This window comes from Urocitellus parryii, chromosome 10 (genome assembly GCF_045843805.1).
Source record: "Urocitellus parryii isolate mUroPar1 chromosome 10, mUroPar1.hap1, whole genome shotgun sequence".
Taxonomy (NCBI): Eukaryota; Metazoa; Chordata; class Mammalia; order Rodentia; family Sciuridae; genus Urocitellus; species Urocitellus parryii.
In genome coordinates this window covers 126,458,033-126,478,793 of record NC_135540.1, presented here as the reverse complement: position 1 = coordinate 126,478,793, position 20,761 = coordinate 126,458,033, and the positions used below count along the sequence as shown (strand labels likewise).

Genomic DNA, 20,761 nt, shown 5'->3' with positions numbered 1-20,761 from the left:
GATTTAAGTAGTGTCTTTCCTCTGTCGTCTTATATATTAGGCACATTGGACCTAGTTGAATGTGGTGTATTTAACCAGTTGTCAGTACCTGCCCCTGAGTCATCATCCCATTGGCTCTTTTCCTTTAGTACCCTTTATTCCCTCAGTCCCCTTGTGTGGATCTTCAATACCAAGTTCTAGTCCATTAGATTATTTTCCTTGTGGAACAAGTTTGGCTTTGCTAGAGCCATCAGTAAATAACCCTGTCATCAGAGTTGAGTACTGATTAAGAGTCAGGGCACTACATAATTTTAAATCAATCCTCTTACGCTTCCTCCTCCTCGACTCCTCTAATAGAGACACACAGTGTTAGGTCTGTTGGTGTGGACCTACAGGCTAGGCCACCTCACATGGCATCTGCTTCCTTGACTATTCCAAAAGGAAACCTTGCAGTGAAAATATATCATACTGTAAAGATTGACTTTTAGTAAACTCCAAATTAGCATTCTCTTCCTAAAACATACATTGAATTTAAGATAACTGTTTGCTATAGTACTTGTGGCAAGGAAGATGAATTTGGCTTTTGCATTGATTGTGTTCTAGAATTTTTATTAATTCATCAAATACTTATGGCAGAACTGGTAGAATATAGCCCGTTTATATAGAAGGCCTTGAGAATCAGAGTATTGATTTCACATGGCAGGGATTAGAGTAATTAGAAATTTAGCATTAAAGAAGAGTGTGAAAAGGGGCTTGGGGGTGGGACTGGGATTTTGGCTTAGGGGCAGTGCACTTGCCTGGCATGTGTTAAGCACTGGGTTCGATCCCCAGCACCACATAAAAATAAATAAATAAATACATAAATAAAATAAAGTTATTGTGTACAACTACAAAAAATAAATATAGGAAAAAAAGAAAAAGAAGAGTGTGAAAAAACCCTTATCCTTGGTTTTTTCTCTGTACTCCCTGAAATTATGTGTGAAATTTTGTATGTGCATTTTGCCAGGGATGGGGGTGGGTAGGACTTATATCTCAGCGAAGGGATTCCTAACCCAGAAGAGGTTTGAACCGCTGCCGAAGGCGAGGCTGGACAGTGAGTGCAGATTTGCTTAGCAGATGAGGAGACTAGAGCCAGGGAGCCTAGCTAGGAGAGTCTTTTGGCATTTGAGCATGGATAAAGGGATTAGTTGACCAGTAATTATAATTATATTGCAGAAGTTTTTAACCATTCCAAAATATGTTTGAGTAACATTTTCAAGTGTGAAGAATTATGTCCCTCTTTGACCTTTTTGCTTGAAACAAATTGTCTTGCCATATCACTATGCTTCATCCTCTGGGGTTTTCTTCTCCCTGAAGGTATCCTTTAGTCTCCCCTTTTTCTGGGGATGTGTTCCAAGACCTCAAGTGAATGCCTGAAACTGAATAGTACTGAACACTATATGTACAGTTTTTTCCTATGCATACATACATACCTATGATAAAATCTGACTAACAATAACAGTAATAAAATAAAACAATTATAGCAATATACTAAAATAAGTTATTTAAAACATGCATTGTTTATTTATGGAAATTTCCATTTAATACTTTCAGAATAAGGTTGACTTTGGGTAACTGAAATCTTAATTAAGAGGGGACTCCTGTATCTTTATATTAGGAATGTTATTTTAAATAAGCAAATAAGTAAGTGCTATAAATAATATTGTTAGCTTTACTTGTGGATTAAAGTTAGCACATGAGAAATTTAAATTAAGAAATGCTTCCCCAAGGAGGCGTGGAAACACTCATTTCTGAGGTCAGCTACAAAGGCGTGCCAGTAAGTAGCTGCTGTTTCCAGTGTGTTTATTCCTATCCTATCTCATTCATATAGGAACTAACATATTATAAAAATGCTTATAAAAATAGATAAAAAATGACAGGACCAAGATCTGGGGTGGGGGGGGGAGAAAATGATGATATCTAGGTTATATGTTTTAATTTATTTTGTTTTTAAATTTTAATTTGAGTTTGAGCTTTCTGATATCCAAAAAGAATAATATGGAGCTGGGGTTGTAGCTCAGTGGTAAAGCGCTTGCCTAGCATGTGTGAGGCTCTGGGTTCAATCCCCAGCACCACACAAAAAACTAATTAAACAAAATAAAGGCATTGTGTCCATCTACAACTAAAAATGTTTCTTAAAATAAATAAATAATGTACCCTGATTATGTATGTGTGTGGTTGTGTAGCTCTCTGGTTTTAGGTGGGGCTTTGTTTGTTGAAAGTTGGCCTAAAAATAAAATATTGTCCTTTATCTGAAAATAAATCAATACTTATAAAGCAAACACTTAACAACATGCAAAAAATAAAACAACAAAAAAACACCAGTACATTTTATATTCTGAACAACAGAATCATTATTTCAGCCAGTTCCTTAATTCAGTCAAAATGCTCATGTTTTATCATTTATAAATATCTCTTAAATTCCTCTCCCCTCCAGTTTTATTCACTATCTTAATGATTTGTGATGTGTACAACCAAGCTTTTTGCCCTAGTTTACAGTAGTTTAGTTTTTATACACATAACCAGTGACATGCTCTAATTCTTCACATGAGGATATGGCCTGGAACTAGTATGAAGGCATTTCTTAGAATTCAGAACTGGTAATATTCGTAAGAGCTAAATGACATTTTGAATTTTATATTAGTTAACAATAGGCAATGATTAGGTTCAACAAAACTCATTAAGTTCTACCTGTGCATGGAACACTGAATTTCAGAGTAATTTGGTTATGAGAAATATGAAGTGTATCTTCCCCATGATCTGAAAAACGGCAGAAATAGTAAAACTGTTTTAAGAAAACACAATTAGCTTGTATTCACTGATTGACAAACCAGAATCTTAAAAGCAAATTAAGTTATTGATGTTAAAGAAAATGAAGCTAAAATTTTAGTACCCCCTAAGCACTTGACCCTTTCCTGGGTGTTTTATGTTTGTTGTCATTTACCCTCACAATAACTACTGTCACCTGCATTTTTTGTAAGGCTCTAGGATCATAAAATGGATCCTAAGAAACATGACTGAGGGGGTCTAAGTCACATGCTGTATCTATGAAATCGGGGATCTGTCTTAGCTTGTCAAATCTGCAGCATTTTGGCGTTGCATCTACCTGAGGTCTTTTATCATCTCATTTCTGGATTTATTGACATCTTCTAAGTCACATCCTTATCTTCCACAGTAGAATGAGGACCAGGCTGGGAGTAGTGGTAGAGGGCTTACCTAACATGCATGAGGACCTGGGTTCAATTCCCTGCACTGCATGGAGAGGGAGAGAGAACACAGTCTTAAAAATACCTGTGATCCTGTCTTTTGTCAAGGCAGCTCCCTGGACTTGCTCTTGTGCACAAGCTCAAGTCCAACCCCCCAGCACAGCCAACAAGGTTCTTCACAGCCTTCAGCCATCACACCGCCCCTTACTCTTGCTGTTTTGCAACTTCCCGAGCTTCTTAGCTTCTCTGAACTGCTCTTTCTTCCCACTTCTCAATGGAGCTCTTGTGCTCTGCCCTCCTTGGATGCCTCTCCCTCTTCTGCAAGAGTTTTCCCTTCAAGCTCCAGCTTGGTCTTCTCAGGCTCCTCCTGCCACTCAGGGGAGGCAGTTTCTGCAGCACTCCCCGGGAATATACTGGTGTCTGTTGGACTCAGAAAGTTGATTTTTAAATCAGCCTGTTGAGTATATGCCTATTGGAAAACAGCATAAAACGGATCCTAAGTTAGAATATCTGTGGTTTTGTATTTATGGCACAGTGATTCTTCTGCCAACTGAAATTGAGGGCCAGTGAACTAATCTAAAGGAAAGCAGTCTGTATGAAGTAGGTGAGTTTGTGCCACCTGTCTTTGCCAGATCGCACATGTCCCTATCAAGCTATCAGGTGTGACATTGGTGGAGAGCTTTAGTGTTTCCTCTTGCCTGCAGTTTGGTCCATTGTATTTTTTAAAACAAGCCTCTATAATTAAACATACAATAAAAGGTTTGTGTATTCTTTGAGAAGTGGGGAAAAAAAAAAACTGGGCAGGGGGAAGGGATCGGATTTTAAAGTCAGGGCACAATTTCCTGCAGCTAAAGTGTTTCTCACACTGCACTGCAGTTATTTGCTCCTGTGGCCCTTTGTTTTGGGAGTATAAGTTCTTTCAAGGCTCATTTTGTTTTTCCTTTCTGTTTTGTCTCTTCTCCTATGCAGTGAGCTCTTTGTAAATGTTTATTTAGTAGATAAATGCAAGATTATCGAGTCTCTTTTGATCCCAGAGAAATATTAATAGTCAGGATTGTTTTAAGATTGAGTAACTTGTGCTGTTATAATACTTTGAAAATCCATATAATCTTGTGGAGTGACTTTCATTTTCTTGTACCTCTCTATTTTTCAGATTCTCTATAACAATCGTGCATTGTAATTAGCATCAGGAAAATCTTAGATGTTACTTAAAATGCTATATTTAGACTTACTATTTGTGGAATAGAATTTTTAAAAAGAAAAAACTAACTAGAACATTTTATTCCTTACACATGCTGGTCTCCATTTTATTTTCATGGTATAAACAATGCTTATAAACCTAAATTTTATAAGTTCTTTTTTTTCTTGTGTCCAAATGTAACCAAAGTAGAAAATTTTAAGAGGGAAACTTAAAAAGCATCCTAAAACAAATATAATGTATAACTACTGTTGCTAGTAAATATTTATTTCTGTGATATATTAAATACTTTGGGAGCTCAACCATCTCATTTATAGTATTCAAAATATTATGAGGCTTATTAGTTAGTATAGCTATATGTTGACATTTTCATGCTTATCATTATTAACTAATCTTTATTAAAGAACCAGTGAAGTGCATATTAGATATTTTCGAGTACCTAAAGGAGATATCTGTATATTTAAAGTACATAATAAAAGAATTTTTCCTAATATGCAGGAAAAAAAGAAAAATGAATTATTAAAATTTTATTTTATCTGAACAAAGAATAGACTAGGCTCTAAGCTATGAATTGAGTTTCATAACCTTATTTGTATGCTCAAAGGTAAAAATTCTAGGTATCTTTGAACATGGAATATATTTCTTCCAAGTTTGATTTTTCCTATAATAAACTCTTAAATAAAATTTTATTTGAAATTGGTACCTCCCCCAACTCTCTAACCCACTCTGGGCCTGTTTCATGCTTGCCCACCTTCTAGTACATGAAATAATTTACTTACTTCTGCTTATTGACCCCTTCCCCTGCTAAAAAGAAGGCAGGAATTTTGTCTGTATTTCTATCATATCCCCAGCACGCAGAATGGAGCCTAATGCATAGTAGGTATGCAGTAAATTTATTCGTCAAATAAATGAGTAAGGCAAATATTTAAACTATTATTTGTTTAAGTTCTGTGTGAGATGAAATGTATTGAACCTTTCAGTTTATCTAGTCTCTGATTTCATTGCTCTTGGACATAGATGCATTCCAAAGTGTTTTAAAGTTACCAAATTAGTAGGTTACTCTAATTTTGTGCATTAAAGACAGAATTATAATAGTTACTTATCACAATCTCTGTTGTGCATGATGGGTGAAATAAAAATTATGGTGGATTAAATGATTGAAATAATAATGTCAGTGGAGGCTTTTTGGCTTCTTTGAATTGATGAAAATCTCTCTTCTTTCCATAGATCTTAAACCTTACTCAGGCACTGAGAGATGGGAAGAGTCCTGTTCAGCTGGTCCAGATGCCTTGTGTGATTGTGGAACGAAGTAAAGGGGGAAGTCAGGGTCGGATTATCCACCCAGGCAGCTCCTTTACCCAGACTGTCCATTGCAGGAAACCGTTTTTTTCCTCTTGGTAGCAGGTGTAAGAGAAACAACTGTTGGGCATTATTGCATTGTTAAAACATTGCAGCAATGTAAATCTGCTGTTAAGAGCTCCAGATGCCAAAACTATTTAAGTTCTTAAAATGGTTACATTTTGAATGTAATCAAAGTTTACAGTTTTTGTCCAAATATTAAATTTCTATATCAGGGAAGAAGTGATAAGTCTTCTACATTGTATTTTTGTAGAAAATATGTATTTTATGTTTTTGTTAGTGTAAAAGGTAAATTCATGGTTTACACAACTAGAATGACTGTAATTACTGTATAATTTGAAGTAGAAAAATTAGATATTTGTTGACTTTGAATACAATGACATTTTCTGTATTTTTTAAACATTGGGAAGAATGTTCTTGTTAACTCTTCTTACGTTGCATTACAAAAGACCTTTGAGGGTGGGTAAATCTGAAACCATTCCTGTGAACTTAAGAGTAGTCTGTAGAAAAATAGATAAGAATAAAGCAATGCTGCCTTAATTTTAAAAGCTGCTATTTTAGAACTTGAATAAGTGCCGCTAAAGTGGTCATTTTTGGGGACCTAAAAATTAAATATGTTGTTGAAGTGACAGAGACCATTTTCTTTTTTGTACCTTAAAATTTTTTTTGTGAGGGGTGGTAATCAGGAATTGAACCCGGGGGTACTTAGCCACTAAGTCATATTCCAACCCTTTTTTATTTTCTGTTTTGAGGCAGTGTGTCTCTAAGTTGCTTATGACCTTCTTAAACTGGCTTTGAACTTGTGATCCTCCTGCCTCAGCCTCCCAAGCCACTGGGATTACAGGAGCATGCTCCCATGCCTGGCACGTTGGCATATTTTTGATGATTTATTTTGTTTTAGTAAGAAAAAAACATTGAAAAATATTCCCCCTTTAAAAAACAAATGGACAGGGGTCTGGAGTTGTAGCTCAGTGGTAGAATGCTTGCCTAGCATGTGTGAGGCACTGGGTTTGATCCTCAGCACCACATAAAAGTAAATAAGCAAAATAAAGGTGTTATGTCTATCTACAACTAAAAAAATTTTTTTAAATGGATATATTCAAATGAGACTTGAGGGGAATAATGTAAATTTAAGGTAGATCTCTAGTATTTTGAAATTTCACAAGAACCTTAGAAATTCCCTTTTGTTTCTTACATGAGATCAAGTGATTAATCAATCAGTACTTCAGAGTCTTGTTCATTTTAGTATTCAGTTAGTATTAAAGTCACTGAAAAGTAAACTGTCCCTAAAGTGTGTATTAGATTGTGTTATGGATTTCTCAATAATAAGTTCTTAAAAATAATAGTGGTGCTTAAAATTATATATGCTGTTATAATTAGAACCGGTTTTATATTATTAGCCCAAATTAGAGGGAAACATAAGAGGGAACCACAAATTATTTATATTTGATTTTGAAGTTTACTTTTATATTTTATTTTGAATATGAGTATGTCTCATTCTCGGAATTTATAACACTATTAGGTCACAAAGTGATTTAAATTAAAATGAGCCTAATATAAAGATGTGATTCCAGAGGAGAAAAGTTTAATTTCTTCTTCAGTCTCAGAGCTAGTAACATCATTACTTGGACTAAACTGGGCAATTTGTGGTCTTGGTCTTTTGTTTTTTAGGTTTGCTTTTCGTGATTTTTTAAAAATGAGTTATTTTGTGTAAAAAGCATATTCAAGTGGTTATTTTAGGATATAGGACAGATCTGCAGTCTCTTCCTCAAATCACTGTTGATATTCATGGATGTGATGAGTGAGCATATTGCTGCCTTTGAGGAGCTAATTGGAAACCTGTGTCCTATCTTCTACAACCTTCCATTTACTCAGTTTGAAATAAATGGAAAAATTACTGTAAAATCAAAATTACTGTAAAATCAAAATACTAGTAATCAAAATGTGCCTTTTGAAGATGTATCTGAAAGGAAGGATATCAGTTGTTGTGATGTGGGTCTGTCTGACTTTCATAAACAATTTTTTTTAGTATTTTGAGAATTACTATCTTAATTTTTATAATGGAGAACTTAGTAAATTGCTACTGTTTTATAACTTAAAATAACGTGAATATATTTTTAAATGTCTGACCATGATTCAAAAGTAAAGTTGAGATATTTAAGATAAGTTTACAAGTTAGGGTACATTGGCATTGGCTATGTTTTGTAAACTTTCATGAACTTAATTCTTATTTAAATATTGTGTTTTCTTCAGTGAGTATATTTATATTGTCAAACCTGGTAGACTAAAGGTAATAAAATTTATTGTCTTGAGGCTAGATTTCTCCTGTATGTATGTATGTTTAATATCTAAAGTGTTTGCGAACATGCTTATGTTTATAAATGATAGCAAACTACCACTTTTCTTACTTGGGATATTAGTGGTATTGTTTAACTCTGTAATGTAAAGGATATATTTAACTGGAATCTTCATAATCAGAAACATTCTTAATCTTTTTACATTTCATGCTGCCTTTGTCAGCCCCTCTATTTGTCACCAGTTGATGACTGTAGAGATCTGGTTTTTTGCATATTTGAAAATAACTTGATTTATACAACTTTCATTTTGTTTTGGGGATTGAACCCAGGGCATTGTGCTTGCTAGGCAAATGATCTTCTACTAAGCTATAACCGAGCTTGCAATTTTTCTCTATATTTAAGTACTGTGCAATGAAATTTAAACCTTATTAAATAACAGTGATGACATGCTCTTTGATCAGGTACCTTGTATGGATCTGGGGAGAGAGGTGACTTTGTAGGTTGACAGCCTGCCTCACTGAGTTGCTTGGGTGACTTTATAGACTTGATTTCTTAGTGCTTTTCTACCTTTCCAAGTCTCATCTGCAGTTTGGGGCCATGTGAGTGAGTTCCGGCCAAGGAGATGTAGAGATAAGTGATATGTGTGACTTCCAGGCTTGGCAGTGAAACTACTGCCATAACTGACCACTCTCATCTTCTTATTTGATTTTAAGCAAAGACTTTATCTGGGCACAGGAGTCAGTGCTGGAGAAATACTACCAGTATAGCCTCCTGACTTCATTGGGCTGTGACATGAGCAGAAAGAAGTCACTTTAAAATCAAAAACACATCTCTCTAAAGTAAAATATCAAAAAAGCAATTTTACCTGAAGTGTGGTAGTAGCAATGGTTTCTAAATCTCCATAACTCAGTTAGGGTAACAAAAAATACAGCGAGATACCATCTCACCAAAAATAGGTGACAGATGATCTCTCTAATTCTGGATCAAATTCCAGCTTGGATCAAAACCATCAAGAGCCTCAAGATCACATAGGAACACTAGCTGTGGAAAAGCAACCTGAGAGAAGAAAAGCAGAGCATGTGATGACCTAAGAGCCAGGGAACCCAGAATTTGCTACCATCTACTCAGCTTCAAAAGGAGGATCTCCCTCAATTGGTAGATATAAAAATCACAATCAAAAGGGGGATGAAGGCTTCCCAGCATTCCATTGGCAGCTTGTAAAAAGGAGCCTGCAGAAAGAAAGTTATGAAAGACACTGCTGGAAACAGAACACACCAAGGGAATGGCCCTGCAATAGAGGAGCGATGGTTCAGATACTGCCAAATGGAAAAGAATTATGTTAGAAGACTAACTGCTAGGAGAGAGTACCAAATGGAAGAGAATTCACACAGTACTAAAGAGGTGGTGAAACACATAACTTTTGTAATTACTGACAAAGCCCTAGAACCATTTTTTTTAGCTGTGCTGAGAATTGAACCCAGGGCCTTGTGCATGCTAAGCAATGCTCTATCACTGGGCTACCTGAGCCTCCTGCACAGGACACTTGAAAAAAATAATAGAAAAATCCATCTCAATTAAACATGACTACATCTTACAATATGCTCTGAAAAGAAGTAGGATAACTATCTGTTTAACATAACCATAGAAAATGAAGACATCCCAGCCATAAGAATGAAGCAGAAGAAAACAGTTCATTTTTTTACCCCCAGTTGAGGTCTTACTTTGCTGCCCAGGCTGGTCTAAAACTTGTGAGCTCAAATTATTTTCCGACCACAGCCTCCCAAGTAGCTGGGAGAACAGGCACATGACATCATCCCTGGTTCAATCTAATATTTTAATAAAATGTGCTAAAGGAATTTAAGAAATGATAGAAGCTAAGAGCAAAATAACATCAAAATCAGAAAATGAGATGGACAAGCAACAAGAAGATTAAATGAGAGCTGACAGCTTTAAGGAAATATTGAGTTAAAAACCGGTTTTAGAAATCAAGTAGAAGGGCCGGGTGTGGTGACACATGTCTGTAATCCCAGTGGCTTGGGAGGCTGAGACAGGAGGATCACAGTTTCAAAGCCAGCCTCAGCAAAGGTGAGGCACTAAGCAACTCAGTGAGACCCTGTCTCTAAATAAAATATTAAAAATAGGGCTAAGGATGTGGCTCAGTGGTTGAGTGCCCCTGAGTTCAATCCCTGGTACCAAAAAAACAAAAAAAGAAAGAAAGAAAGAAAGAAATCAAGTAGAAGGAACACAAGAGCAAATAGCCAACATCAAAAACATCATACTAAGGGTTGAAAAATCTAAAACTTTGTATATTTTATATTGCTGCTATAACAAATTGTCACATACTTACTTAGTGGCTTAAAACAATACAAACTTATTATCTGGTAGTTCTACAACTTCAAAAGTCTTGACACAAGTTTCAGTGGACTAAAATCAAGGTGTCCCCATGGCTCTTTCTTGGAGGCTGTACGAGAGAATCCGTTGCTTTCCCTTTAGGCTTCCATTCCTAGGCACTATGCCTCTCCCTCCTTCCATTCTCTCGTACTTTGAAGGACCCCGGTGTTCACACTGGGCCCACCAAGATAATACAGGATAATGTTACCCCTACCATTTTTTTAGTTGTGCTGAGAATTGAACCCAGGGCCTTATGCATGCTAAGCACATGCTCTACCACTGGGCTATACCCATCAGCTCCTTTCCTTTTCAAAAATTTGCTGACATACAATCTTAATTTTAACTGTGAACTTTTTCCATATTTTCATTGATGCATTGTAATTAGTCACAATAGTGGGGTTTCTTGTTACATATTTGTACCTGCACATGATGTAACAATATAATTTGGGCAATATCATTCCCCAGTATTTCCCCTTCCTCTCCCCTCCTCCCTTTCAGCTTTAACTTTCATCCCTAGATATGGACATCTTCAGAGGCCATTTTTCTGTCTTCTCACAGTTCCCATAAGGTCAGAAATTTGAGGAAGATGCCTGCTCTCACCTCTTAGTGTTGTGCTGAAGAGCCTAACAGGTGTAGAAAGGTAAGAAAGAGAGAGGTACAAGGTATAAGGGTTAGAGAGGAAGAAATGACACTCATTATTTATGAGTGATGTAATTATGCATATAGAAAATGTAAAAATATCAAAGACAACTGCTGCAGGCTGCTCGACCGGGCTGCGTGGGCTCTGCCGAGCTCCGCTCCTGCCGCTGCTCTCACCGAGCACCGCCTGCTGCCTTCCTGCTGGGCGCCTTCCTGCTGGGCTGTCAGTGTACACTGGCTTGCAATCTTGCAAACCAGTTGGGCACAGAAACACAAGCCAGTCAAACTGAAACAAAGTTTTATTTTGTGAGAGGCTGTGTGCGACCCCTAACAAGCCGGTCCACACACGTGTGTCTCTACCGGCGCCGGGGGCTCCACTTCCCCCGGAACACCCTCCTACCATCCTTCCCCAACCAATGGGAACTCTCCGGGAGTCCAGTAACTTGAGTTCCCAAACAGGCCTAGGTGAACAGCAGGAGTCCATTTAACATATGAATGTAATACTTTTGCAGTGGCTCCTAGCAGACAACAATTAAGATTAAAATAATTTTTCAAGGTTTACAAACAAGCAATATTAGAATAAAAGAACATGTAAAAAATATATAATTTATATAAAGCAGCAAGATCTCTCCACCAAACTATAAAAGCATTGGAAAAAAATCAAAGATTTAAACAAAAGGAGAGCTATGCCATACTTATGTATTGAAAATATCAAGAGTCAATTCTCAAATTTATAGATTCAACATAAAAATCCTATCTGAAATTTTTGTCAAAAGCTAATTCTAACCTTTTTCTCAAGATGGTGCTGTAAGCCAAATAGGAAGCTCCTGCCCCTCCCGAAGTTGAAGCCAGCAAAAGCTTTGAAGTCCAAGAAGCCAGTGTTGAAGGACCCTCATAGTCATGAAAAGAAGATCCTCATGTCACCTACCTTCCCATGGCCCAATTGCGGCCATGGAGGCAGCCCAAATATCCTTGGAAGGGAAACAAGCTTGACCACCATGCCATAATCAAGTTCCCCATGACCACTGAGTCAGCCACGAAGAGGATTGAAGACAACAACACACTGTGTTGATTGTGGATGTTCAGGCCAACAAATACTAGATCAAACAAGCTGTAAAGAAGTTCTGTGACATTGATGTGGCCAAGGTTAACACCCTGATCAGGCCTGATGGAGAGAAGAAGGCATACATTTGACAGGCTCCTGATTATGCTGCTTTGGATGTTGCCAACAAAATTAGGATCACCTAAACAGAGTCCAGCTGTCTAATTCTAAATTTACCCTTTTTGTTAAGGTAAAAAATTTTAAAAAGCTAATTCTAAAGTGTATATGGAACTGCTTCCTGGCTACCATAAGGTAAGCACCTATCCTCCACCATGCCCTTCTACCATATTCTGCCTCACTCAGGCTCAAAGCAATGGAGTCAACTGACCATGGACTGAACCTCTGAAACTGTGGATCCCATCATTATGTATAACTATTTTGCACCAATAAAAATAATACACTTCTTTCCTCCTCTGGGTTGTTCATATCAGGTATCTTTGTCACAGCACCAAAAACCTAACTAACCCAGGAATTGGTACTGAGAAGTGGAGTCATTGCTCTGACTCACCTGACCATATGTTTCAAAGTCATTGGAACTGGTTTGTAGGAGGAGTTTGGAAAAGTGGGAAATGCAGGATTAGAATGTTATAATCAAAGCTAAGTGGGTGATTCTGGTGGGAGCTCAGGAGACCAGAATGCAGATTAAGAATGCAGACAGTAAGGACTGTGCTTAGGCAGTTTCAGATGTGAGGGAGGATATTTTAGGGAATTGCACTAGAGTTAATTCATATTACATTCTGGCAAAAACTTACCTACATTTTGTCAGTCTTGAGACTTTGTGTGAGGTATGAATTAATCAGATTAGTGGTGGACTAATCTAACAAAGGAAATTTCAGGGCAGCACCACATTCAGGTTTTGGCATGATGTTGCTGAAAGCTTTTAGCCAGGTGTTCTTTGAGACTAGGGAGCAAAAAGCAGAGAGGAAAGATTTGAAAAAGTTTACAGTTTGGCCATAGAAGAAACATACCTAATATTGGGCCAAGGAAGGCCGGCCACTAAAGAGAAGTTAAGTATGTTGGATTAACACAATAGGAAAGATTCTTTGAGGCCATCTCAGGAATCAACAAGACCATACCCACCTGCAAGTTCAAGGGTATAGAAGTGAAAACTCTTAATTAAGAGACCTTGGGGGCACCCTGTTCACAAAGGGATGCCTAGAAAGTTGTTTCCCCAGGCTTTGTTTCATGATGCTCAGCCACCCAGGCACTCAAGAGGCCACTGCAGCCATGGTCCAAGGGGGCCTGGCTACTGCTCAAGCGGATGGCAGACCTTGATGTCATCCATATGCTGCTGGTTATTCATGAATGAAGGATGCTGGAGGTTTAAGGGGTCATAAAGACTTCCAAAAGATTTCAAAGGCCTTGGAGGCCAGGCAGCATATAGCAGGATTGGAATCTCTGTGAGCATCGGTTTGAGAGGGAGATGTGTGAGATTGTGAGACAAAGACAAAGGTACAGTGTAGACCTCTGAGATGAAGAGATACCAGTAACATGAAACCTGTGCCAAGAAAAGCTCCTGGTTAAAGAGAGACCATGTTGGCTGCAACATGAAAGGTCCTGGGGTGGGTCTGCCCTGGGGATCACATCCTGCTGCCATGTGCCTGAGAGGCCACACACAAAGCTACAGGACTTGTTTGCCCAGTTGAATCCTGCTCTTGCTTTGGTGTCATCCCTTCTTATTGTGCCCCTAAATTGAAATGTTTACTAATGACATAATATATAATGTACATAACTTGCTTTGGATCTTTACAGGGGTTCATAGCCACAAGTTTGCTTTGAGTCTCAAAGGAATCTTTGGACCTGGTCTTTTGGGCAGTACTAAAACTGTTAAGGCTATGGGGACATTTAAAGATGGGACAAAAGCATTTTTCTTTGTGAGATGGATATAAGCTTTTGGGGGCAAGGGGTGCAGTGTTATGGTTTAGATATGAGTAACCCCCCAAAGCTCCTGTGTTAATGCAAGAGGTGAAATATTTAGATTATGAGAGCTGTAGCCTAGGAAGTGTATTAATCCATTTGATGGATTAATAATTTGAATTAGTGGGTGGTAACTGTAGGCTGGTGGGGTGTGGCTGGAGGAAGTGGTTCACTGGAATTATGCTTTGGGAATTATTTGTTTCTAACTCATGATCTCTTTCTGCTTCCTGACTACCATGAAGAAACAGCCTTTGTCCACCTTGCCCTTCCACCATAATGTTCTACTTCACCTCAGGCCCAGAGCAATGGAGTCAGGTAACCATGGCCTGAACCTCTGAAACCATGAGTCCAAATCCATTTTGCTCCTCTTAAAAAAAAATGCATATAGCAATGTTTGGGCCAAGATAAATGGACAAGAACAAAGTTGGAGGACTTATTCAGATACCTGATATCAAGACATAAAAAGCTGCAGTATCCAGATGTTGTCATATTGGTATAATCACAGCTGGGTATAGTGGCACATGCCTATCCTGGTGATTTGGGAGGCTGAGGCAGGAGGGTCACAATTTCAAGATCATTGTTGGTTTAGCAAGATTCCCTCTCAAAAAAACGAAAAAAGGGACTGGGGATGTAGCTTAGTGGTAAAGTACTAAAAATGTGATAAAGAAAAAAGTATAAGCAAAACAGATCAATATTCTCAATAGAGCACAGAAATAAACCCTGCACATATAGTAAACTGATTTTCAACAAATGGTTCCAAAATAGAAAATAAGTGCATGTTACACATAAACACGTGCATGTGGGTACACACACACAGGCGAGACTTCATCTTAATCTCATATGTACACCTAGAAGAGCTAATGAGTTTGTAAGGCTAAAAGTTCTGGAAGAAAACAAAAACTCTTGCTGGGGGCAATGGTCCCTGCCTGTATTCCCAGCAGTTTGGGAGGCTGAGGCAGAAGCATCACAAGTTCAAGGCTAGTCTCAGCAATTCAGCAAGGCCCCAAGCAACTTAATGAGACCTTGTCTCAAAAGGGTTGGAGATGGAACTCAGTGGTAAGGCTCTCCGGGTTCATTCCCAGTGCCAAGAACCCTCTGGCCCTGAATTTGCCCTTCTCTCCAGAAACTTCTCCTATACTCCTTTGGAGCTTCTCTTCCCTGTGACAACCTTACTTCCTGAGAAACTAAGAGAAATTTCAAAAGCTGTCAGAATCCTGGCATCTGTGCCTACCTGTGAAATGCCAATCTGGCAGTCAGTGGCCTTTGCTTCTGTGAGTTTGTGGGGGATTTTTTGTTTTGTTTTTTAATCTGAAAATTGAAAGCACACATTCAAAAAGAAGCAGCTAACCTCTGTGAGCAAAGAGATGATTTTTTCTTTGATTCCAGGAACCTGCCTGTCCCAGAGGCTCTGGTTACACAATCCCCCTGGCAGTCTGGCTACTGAAACTATTGAGACCTGCAGAAGCAGCAGAAAGCCAGGCAGCCTCACCCACCCAAGGATGAGAAAGCTGTGTAAACATCCAGAACCATCTATGGTTGAGAGAACTGGTCTAACCACATGCTTGATCCTGGATACCACCTGGTGAACAACATTGCCTTTTATCTCACTGTGGTTTGGGGGAACATTCCAGAAAACTATTCTACCTTCAAGTATTTGTTTTAAATTGCAGTACTTAAAGATAATCAGGAAGGGCATTTAAACCAAAGCACTGGTTTAAACCAGTGTGGCAGCTGTCCCAACTTGGCTTCTAAGCAATTTAACATCCAGTCAAGACTCAGCTTGCTCCCTAGGCCCTCTGCAAGGAGGTGAAAATACATAATGTCCTGAATTTCTATCTAAAGCTCAGTTTCTGTGGGACATAGTAGCAAATACCTATAATGCCAGGTACTTGGGAGACTGAGGCAAGAGGATTGCAATTTCAAGACAAGCCTAGAAATTTTAGCATGAACATGTTTCAAAATAAAAAATAATTTAAATAAAAGACTGGCAAAACAGACTGAGTTTGGGTCCCCAGCCCTTCTTTGAATTGGGAATACATTTGAATCTCCTGCTGACAGAAGGAAGCTGGAGAAGCAGAGCCCCCAACTCTGACATGCCAAGGAAGACGGGCGCCAAGCTAGTCCATCTAGACTGCCTACAGCAGGCTGAATGACTCTACATGTGCGTTTTTCCTGCCTTTTGTCACTTCCCTGCCTCAACCTGTTCAACCCAGGGCTGCAAACACCCCAAGCATACTGTTTACCAGTCCCTACAAAAGAACTTGGGAGATGCGATGGAGGGTTTTAGCTATTTGGTTATGCACTCTTTGCTGGGCAGTGGGCCAGGATCCAAAGGAGGGCCACGTGGTACCTAGAAGCAGGGGAAATACATAGGATGGGTCATGTGCCCAGTGTGCAAGTGGTTTCTTCAGATGTTTTATGAGAACATTCCTTTACTTTATAACTAAGGTCATTCTGTTTAGATCCTCTCCTTAAGATTGGAGATAAGGGAAGTGACCAGCTTCCCCTCTCCATTCCATTCCTTATCGCATTCTTCAGAGTCCTTATCTCACTGCCAGCTCTCCTAGGCACTGACTAGTGTTTACCCCATACCTCCTTTAAGAGTTCTGCTGATTTTCAGGTATTTTAGAAGTGGGACCTTTGAAGCAATTCATTTCTTCCATCTTCCTTCAAAGTTGGATTTGAATAAAATGTATTGAAACTATATTTATTGGAACCAAATTCCCTGCCTCTGCATTATAATCACTGGGGTTCTTGTCTCATGAACTCCAAAAATAAAATCTATGGATAACGGAGAATGAATGCAAAAGATTAAGATTTATTCAGGCTAGAAGAAACAGCTTCGCTAAGTGAGAGGGGCCCTGAAACTGGTCAGAAACACCAAATGTTACCAAGCTGGGGCCATCTGGGAAACTGAGGCAGTGCAGAGGCCTCCCTTCAAACCCTGATTCTTGCAACCAAGTCAGAAAGATTTCAGACATGTTGCTCAGAGTAATAGGCGTGAGTTTATCAGAAGGGATGGGAAAGGGGAAGGGAGGACACCCTCAAATGAGAGAGTAGGTCCTCTTAGAGGAAGCGAGATGAAGTGCTCCTCCTGCCCTCCAGATTTATTGGGAGTCCCAGGGTGAAAGGAAAGTAAGGAACTGGGAGACAGAATGAGCGAGAAATGAAGGACAGAGACCAGGCAGAGATACACACAAGAGTTTATTTGTCAGAGCTGACAAAGGCCATCTCTCCATAGGTGGAGAGAGGGGCTTTTATGGGGCAGGCTCAGGGATTGCAGCTGGGTGGGTCCTAATGGGGGTGCTTAAGTGTGGGGTTGGTATGAGTGGTGAGTCTTTCTCAGAAAGGCCTTGAGGGAAAGCAAAACTTGTTCTGAAGATGGCGGCTGTCACTTAAGATGGCGGCTTTCACTTAATATGGCCATCCAAATGCTAAGCAAGAAAGGGCCTGTTATGCTCGAATTCGGGACCCCCAAAAGACCACTAGAGACCAAGATCGATGTAAATAGCAAAGAGGTGTTTATTGCGAGCTAGCTCTGTCCTCCGCGCACACACAGCAACTGGTGATGCTGAGAGGCCCCGAGCCCAGGGTTTGCAGCAGTTTCATACATTCTTTGGAGAAGGCAGGGACCCGCACATACATCATAGCATCTCTTAGCAAATCATCACACACCGCGGGAAAATCAAATAACAACTCTAAAACATGATTAGCACATTCACTGGCGGGAACAAGTTGGGTAGGGGTGATTGGTTACTACAAGAGGGGGATTTGTTTGAACTGATTGGTTTAAGCCAAGAGGGGTGTTCATGCTGAACTACATGGTTTCCCAACATGTTATCAACCACCATAAACTACTGGGAGGGTCATCTGGCATCCCAGGTATTTCCCTGTCTCATGCTGATCGGTGGCTGCTAGGGGGCTGCTATGGGTCCCCACCTAGCCTGACTGAGTCAGGGACACCTGGCATCACAGATCTCTCCTGTTATTTGTAGATAAACAACTTAGCAGGATGGGTATGTGCCTAGGAGTGCTCTGTGGGTCTTTCCAAGGACAAGGGTCACGCCCCCTTCCTTGGACAGGCTTTGCTCTGAGATAGAGGCTGGTTTTTCGAGGTGAGAACTTTTAAAGAGGCGGGGATGCACATATGTGGATCTATTACCTGTGCTGGGAGGCCCAGATCCACTCCCAGAATCTCTGGGGCCTGTCAGGGTGGGGGAGTTGTAGCCCCACAATCTCCACCCTCAGTAGGTGGAATGTTCCCCCTTCAGAAAGAGTAGGGCAAATACAGGCTGTTTCCTAATCTCCAGAAGAATACCCCAAGAAAAAGCCTTAGACTGGAACGAGGAGGTCAACTAGACTGTAGTGGAGGCGCTCCTTATTAGTGGGGCGGGTTACTGGGGCTTGCTGGGTGCCTGTGGCTGTGGTGTTGTATACACTCCCGTGTGTGGGCCTTTGCTTACTTACATAACAGTGCTACTGTGTGTGGGTTCCTTCCTTTGGCAGGAGCTCTGTTAGTTGATTTCCAGGCTGCTCTGGACAGGGTCTGTTTTCTCTGCTAAGTCCGCTCCACACCCTCCCCTCTGCTTTGTGTTGGAGGTTGACCTTGATGGACGATAGCAACCTACACTTCTCACTTCTGGTTGCCTCTGCCAATAAGAGGCCCTGATGAAGAAAGCTCTGAGGGCCAGAGAGTGAGGCTGGGGTATTGATCCCCCACCCCCAGTTTCTGCAGTTGACTTTGGGTAATGCAGACATTTTCATGGTGCTACTTTTTTCAGTTTTGAGCATGAGATGTCTTTTCATTCCCCCCACCCCCCATAATTTCTCTTGTCCCTCCTGACTTCTGCCCTGTGGGTTTGTCATGGTTGACTGAGATCCTCTACTAGGGGCCATTGTAGCAGGTCTTGGACAGCTGACTTTTTCCAAGTAATTATTCTCTTTGACTTCCAGAAACTTCTTGGCCGAATAGACCTGGGGTGGAGGTGGCACCCTGCTGTTAATGGCCCGACATGCAGGGTCCTTGGGTGGTTCACCTGAAATTAACTCACAACCTGGGCAAAAAGTCCCCCTGTAAGGGGACAAATAGATGAGAATGTGGGAACAGGAGGTTACGAGAATCATTGTATAAAATGAGCCCTCTGTATAGACACCCCACATGCTTTCTTTGCCAAAAAGCAATCTGCCTGCAGCCCCGCCTGGCCTGAGGGGACAGGAAATGTCACATTCCTCAACAAACTGAGGCAGGTGGGAAGGTCTGGCAGTCAGTGTGGATAATGGAGGATTGAGTGCAGAGAGGTTATCCCTGGGTAATCCCTAACACACGGTCCAGCCGGAGGGGTGCTAACACCTCCAAGGATCCCGCTTCCCAGCGCAAGCAAGCCATCACCCCCTGCACTACTCCTGCCTGCCCTGAGACTCCTGCGGAGAAGAAAGAGAAGATGGGGTTCTGGGGTCTATAAAAGGGCAAGACACACCCACTCCCGTGGTCCCCAGCTCTCCAGAGAAGTCTACTCCCTTAAGTAAAACTTGCTGTCTACGCTTGACTTGATGTTTCTCAGATGTTTAATCTTCAGCACCGACGGAACAAGGACCCATTCCTGATCCCCAAGACTGGTACCACCTCGGTACCCCACTTGAGTGTGTCATCAGTTTCCTGCCAGAATCCTGAAAGTCACACATTATCACTTTTGGTTTTTACCACAACCTGGAAGAGATATGTGTCATTACTTCCATAGTGAGCCCGAGAAAGGCTCAGAGAGGTTATGCCATTTGCCCGGAGTTACATAACTTCTATACAAGACAGCAAGATTCAATGGGAGCTGTCATTATTGAAGTCCTAGGCCAGAGGCTGACTCTGGGGTATCAGATCTGGTCATCTGCCATTCCCAAAAGTTGGTCTATTTAACAAAGGGAGCAGACATGGTGAAGCAGGAAGGAGTCTATTTTTGGTTTGGTCAAACAGGGAACACTACAGAAAACTTTCTTCCTGGTTGGAACAATAACTCCATGGTTATTCAGGGAAGGGACGAAAGCAGGGCACCGAGAGGTACACATATGCAAACAACTTGGCCAGGTGGCACCTGCATGCTGCAGATAGGCTTCTCTGGGCTCAGGTGCCAGGGCTTGGGGGACAGATTTCTCTTCCAGCAGGCGATGAAGCTGGGAGGGATGGACAAAATGAAGTCAGTCAGGAGAACAGATGCTGCTTCTTTTTTAAAAAAATTTGTTCTTTTTAGTTCTGTGACAGTAGAGTGCATTTTGACATATCATACATGGAGTACAGCTTCCCATTCTTGTGGTTGTACATGATGTGGGGTTTCACTGGTCGTGTATTCACACATGAACGTAGGAAAGTTATGTCCGATTCATTCTACTGCCTTTCTTATTCCCATCCCCCTCCCTTTCCTTCCATTCCCCTTTGTCTAATTCAGTGAACTTCTGTTCTTCCCTACCAGCCCCTTATTGTGTGCTAGCATCTGCATAGCAGAGAGAACATTGGATTTTTGAGACTGGCTTTTTTCACTTAGCATGATAGTCTCCAGTCTCATCCATTTACCAACAAATGCCATAATATCATTTTTCTTTATGGCTGAGTAATATTCCATTGTGTATACGTACCACATTTTCTTTA

At 40.3% G+C, this 20,761-nt stretch overlaps 1 protein-coding gene and 1 pseudogene across 2 annotated transcripts in view; both read left to right on the top strand.

The window, feature by feature from the left end:
* Positions 1 to 11,078, top strand: part of Pi4k2b (phosphatidylinositol 4-kinase type 2 beta) — a 33,111-nt gene extending 22,033 nt beyond the window's left edge. The window contains exons 10-11 of one of the 2 annotated variants that reach the window (XM_077803365.1): positions 5,650 to 5,731; positions 11,028 to 11,078. In XM_077803365.1, coding sequence (XP_077659491.1) covers positions 5,650 to 5,731; positions 11,028 to 11,050 — 105 coding nt within the window. In that variant the 3' untranslated portion in view covers positions 11,051 to 11,078. Of the gene's footprint in view, positions 1 to 5,649; positions 8,351 to 11,027 lie in introns of those variants that run through there. The other variant, XM_026403288.2, reaches the window with a different exon arrangement.
* Positions 11,079 to 11,907: 829 nt separating this feature from the next.
* LOC113192819 (large ribosomal subunit protein uL23 pseudogene) lies at positions 11,908 to 12,356 on the top strand (annotated as a pseudogene).
* Positions 12,357 to 20,761: the final 8,405 nt, after the last annotated feature.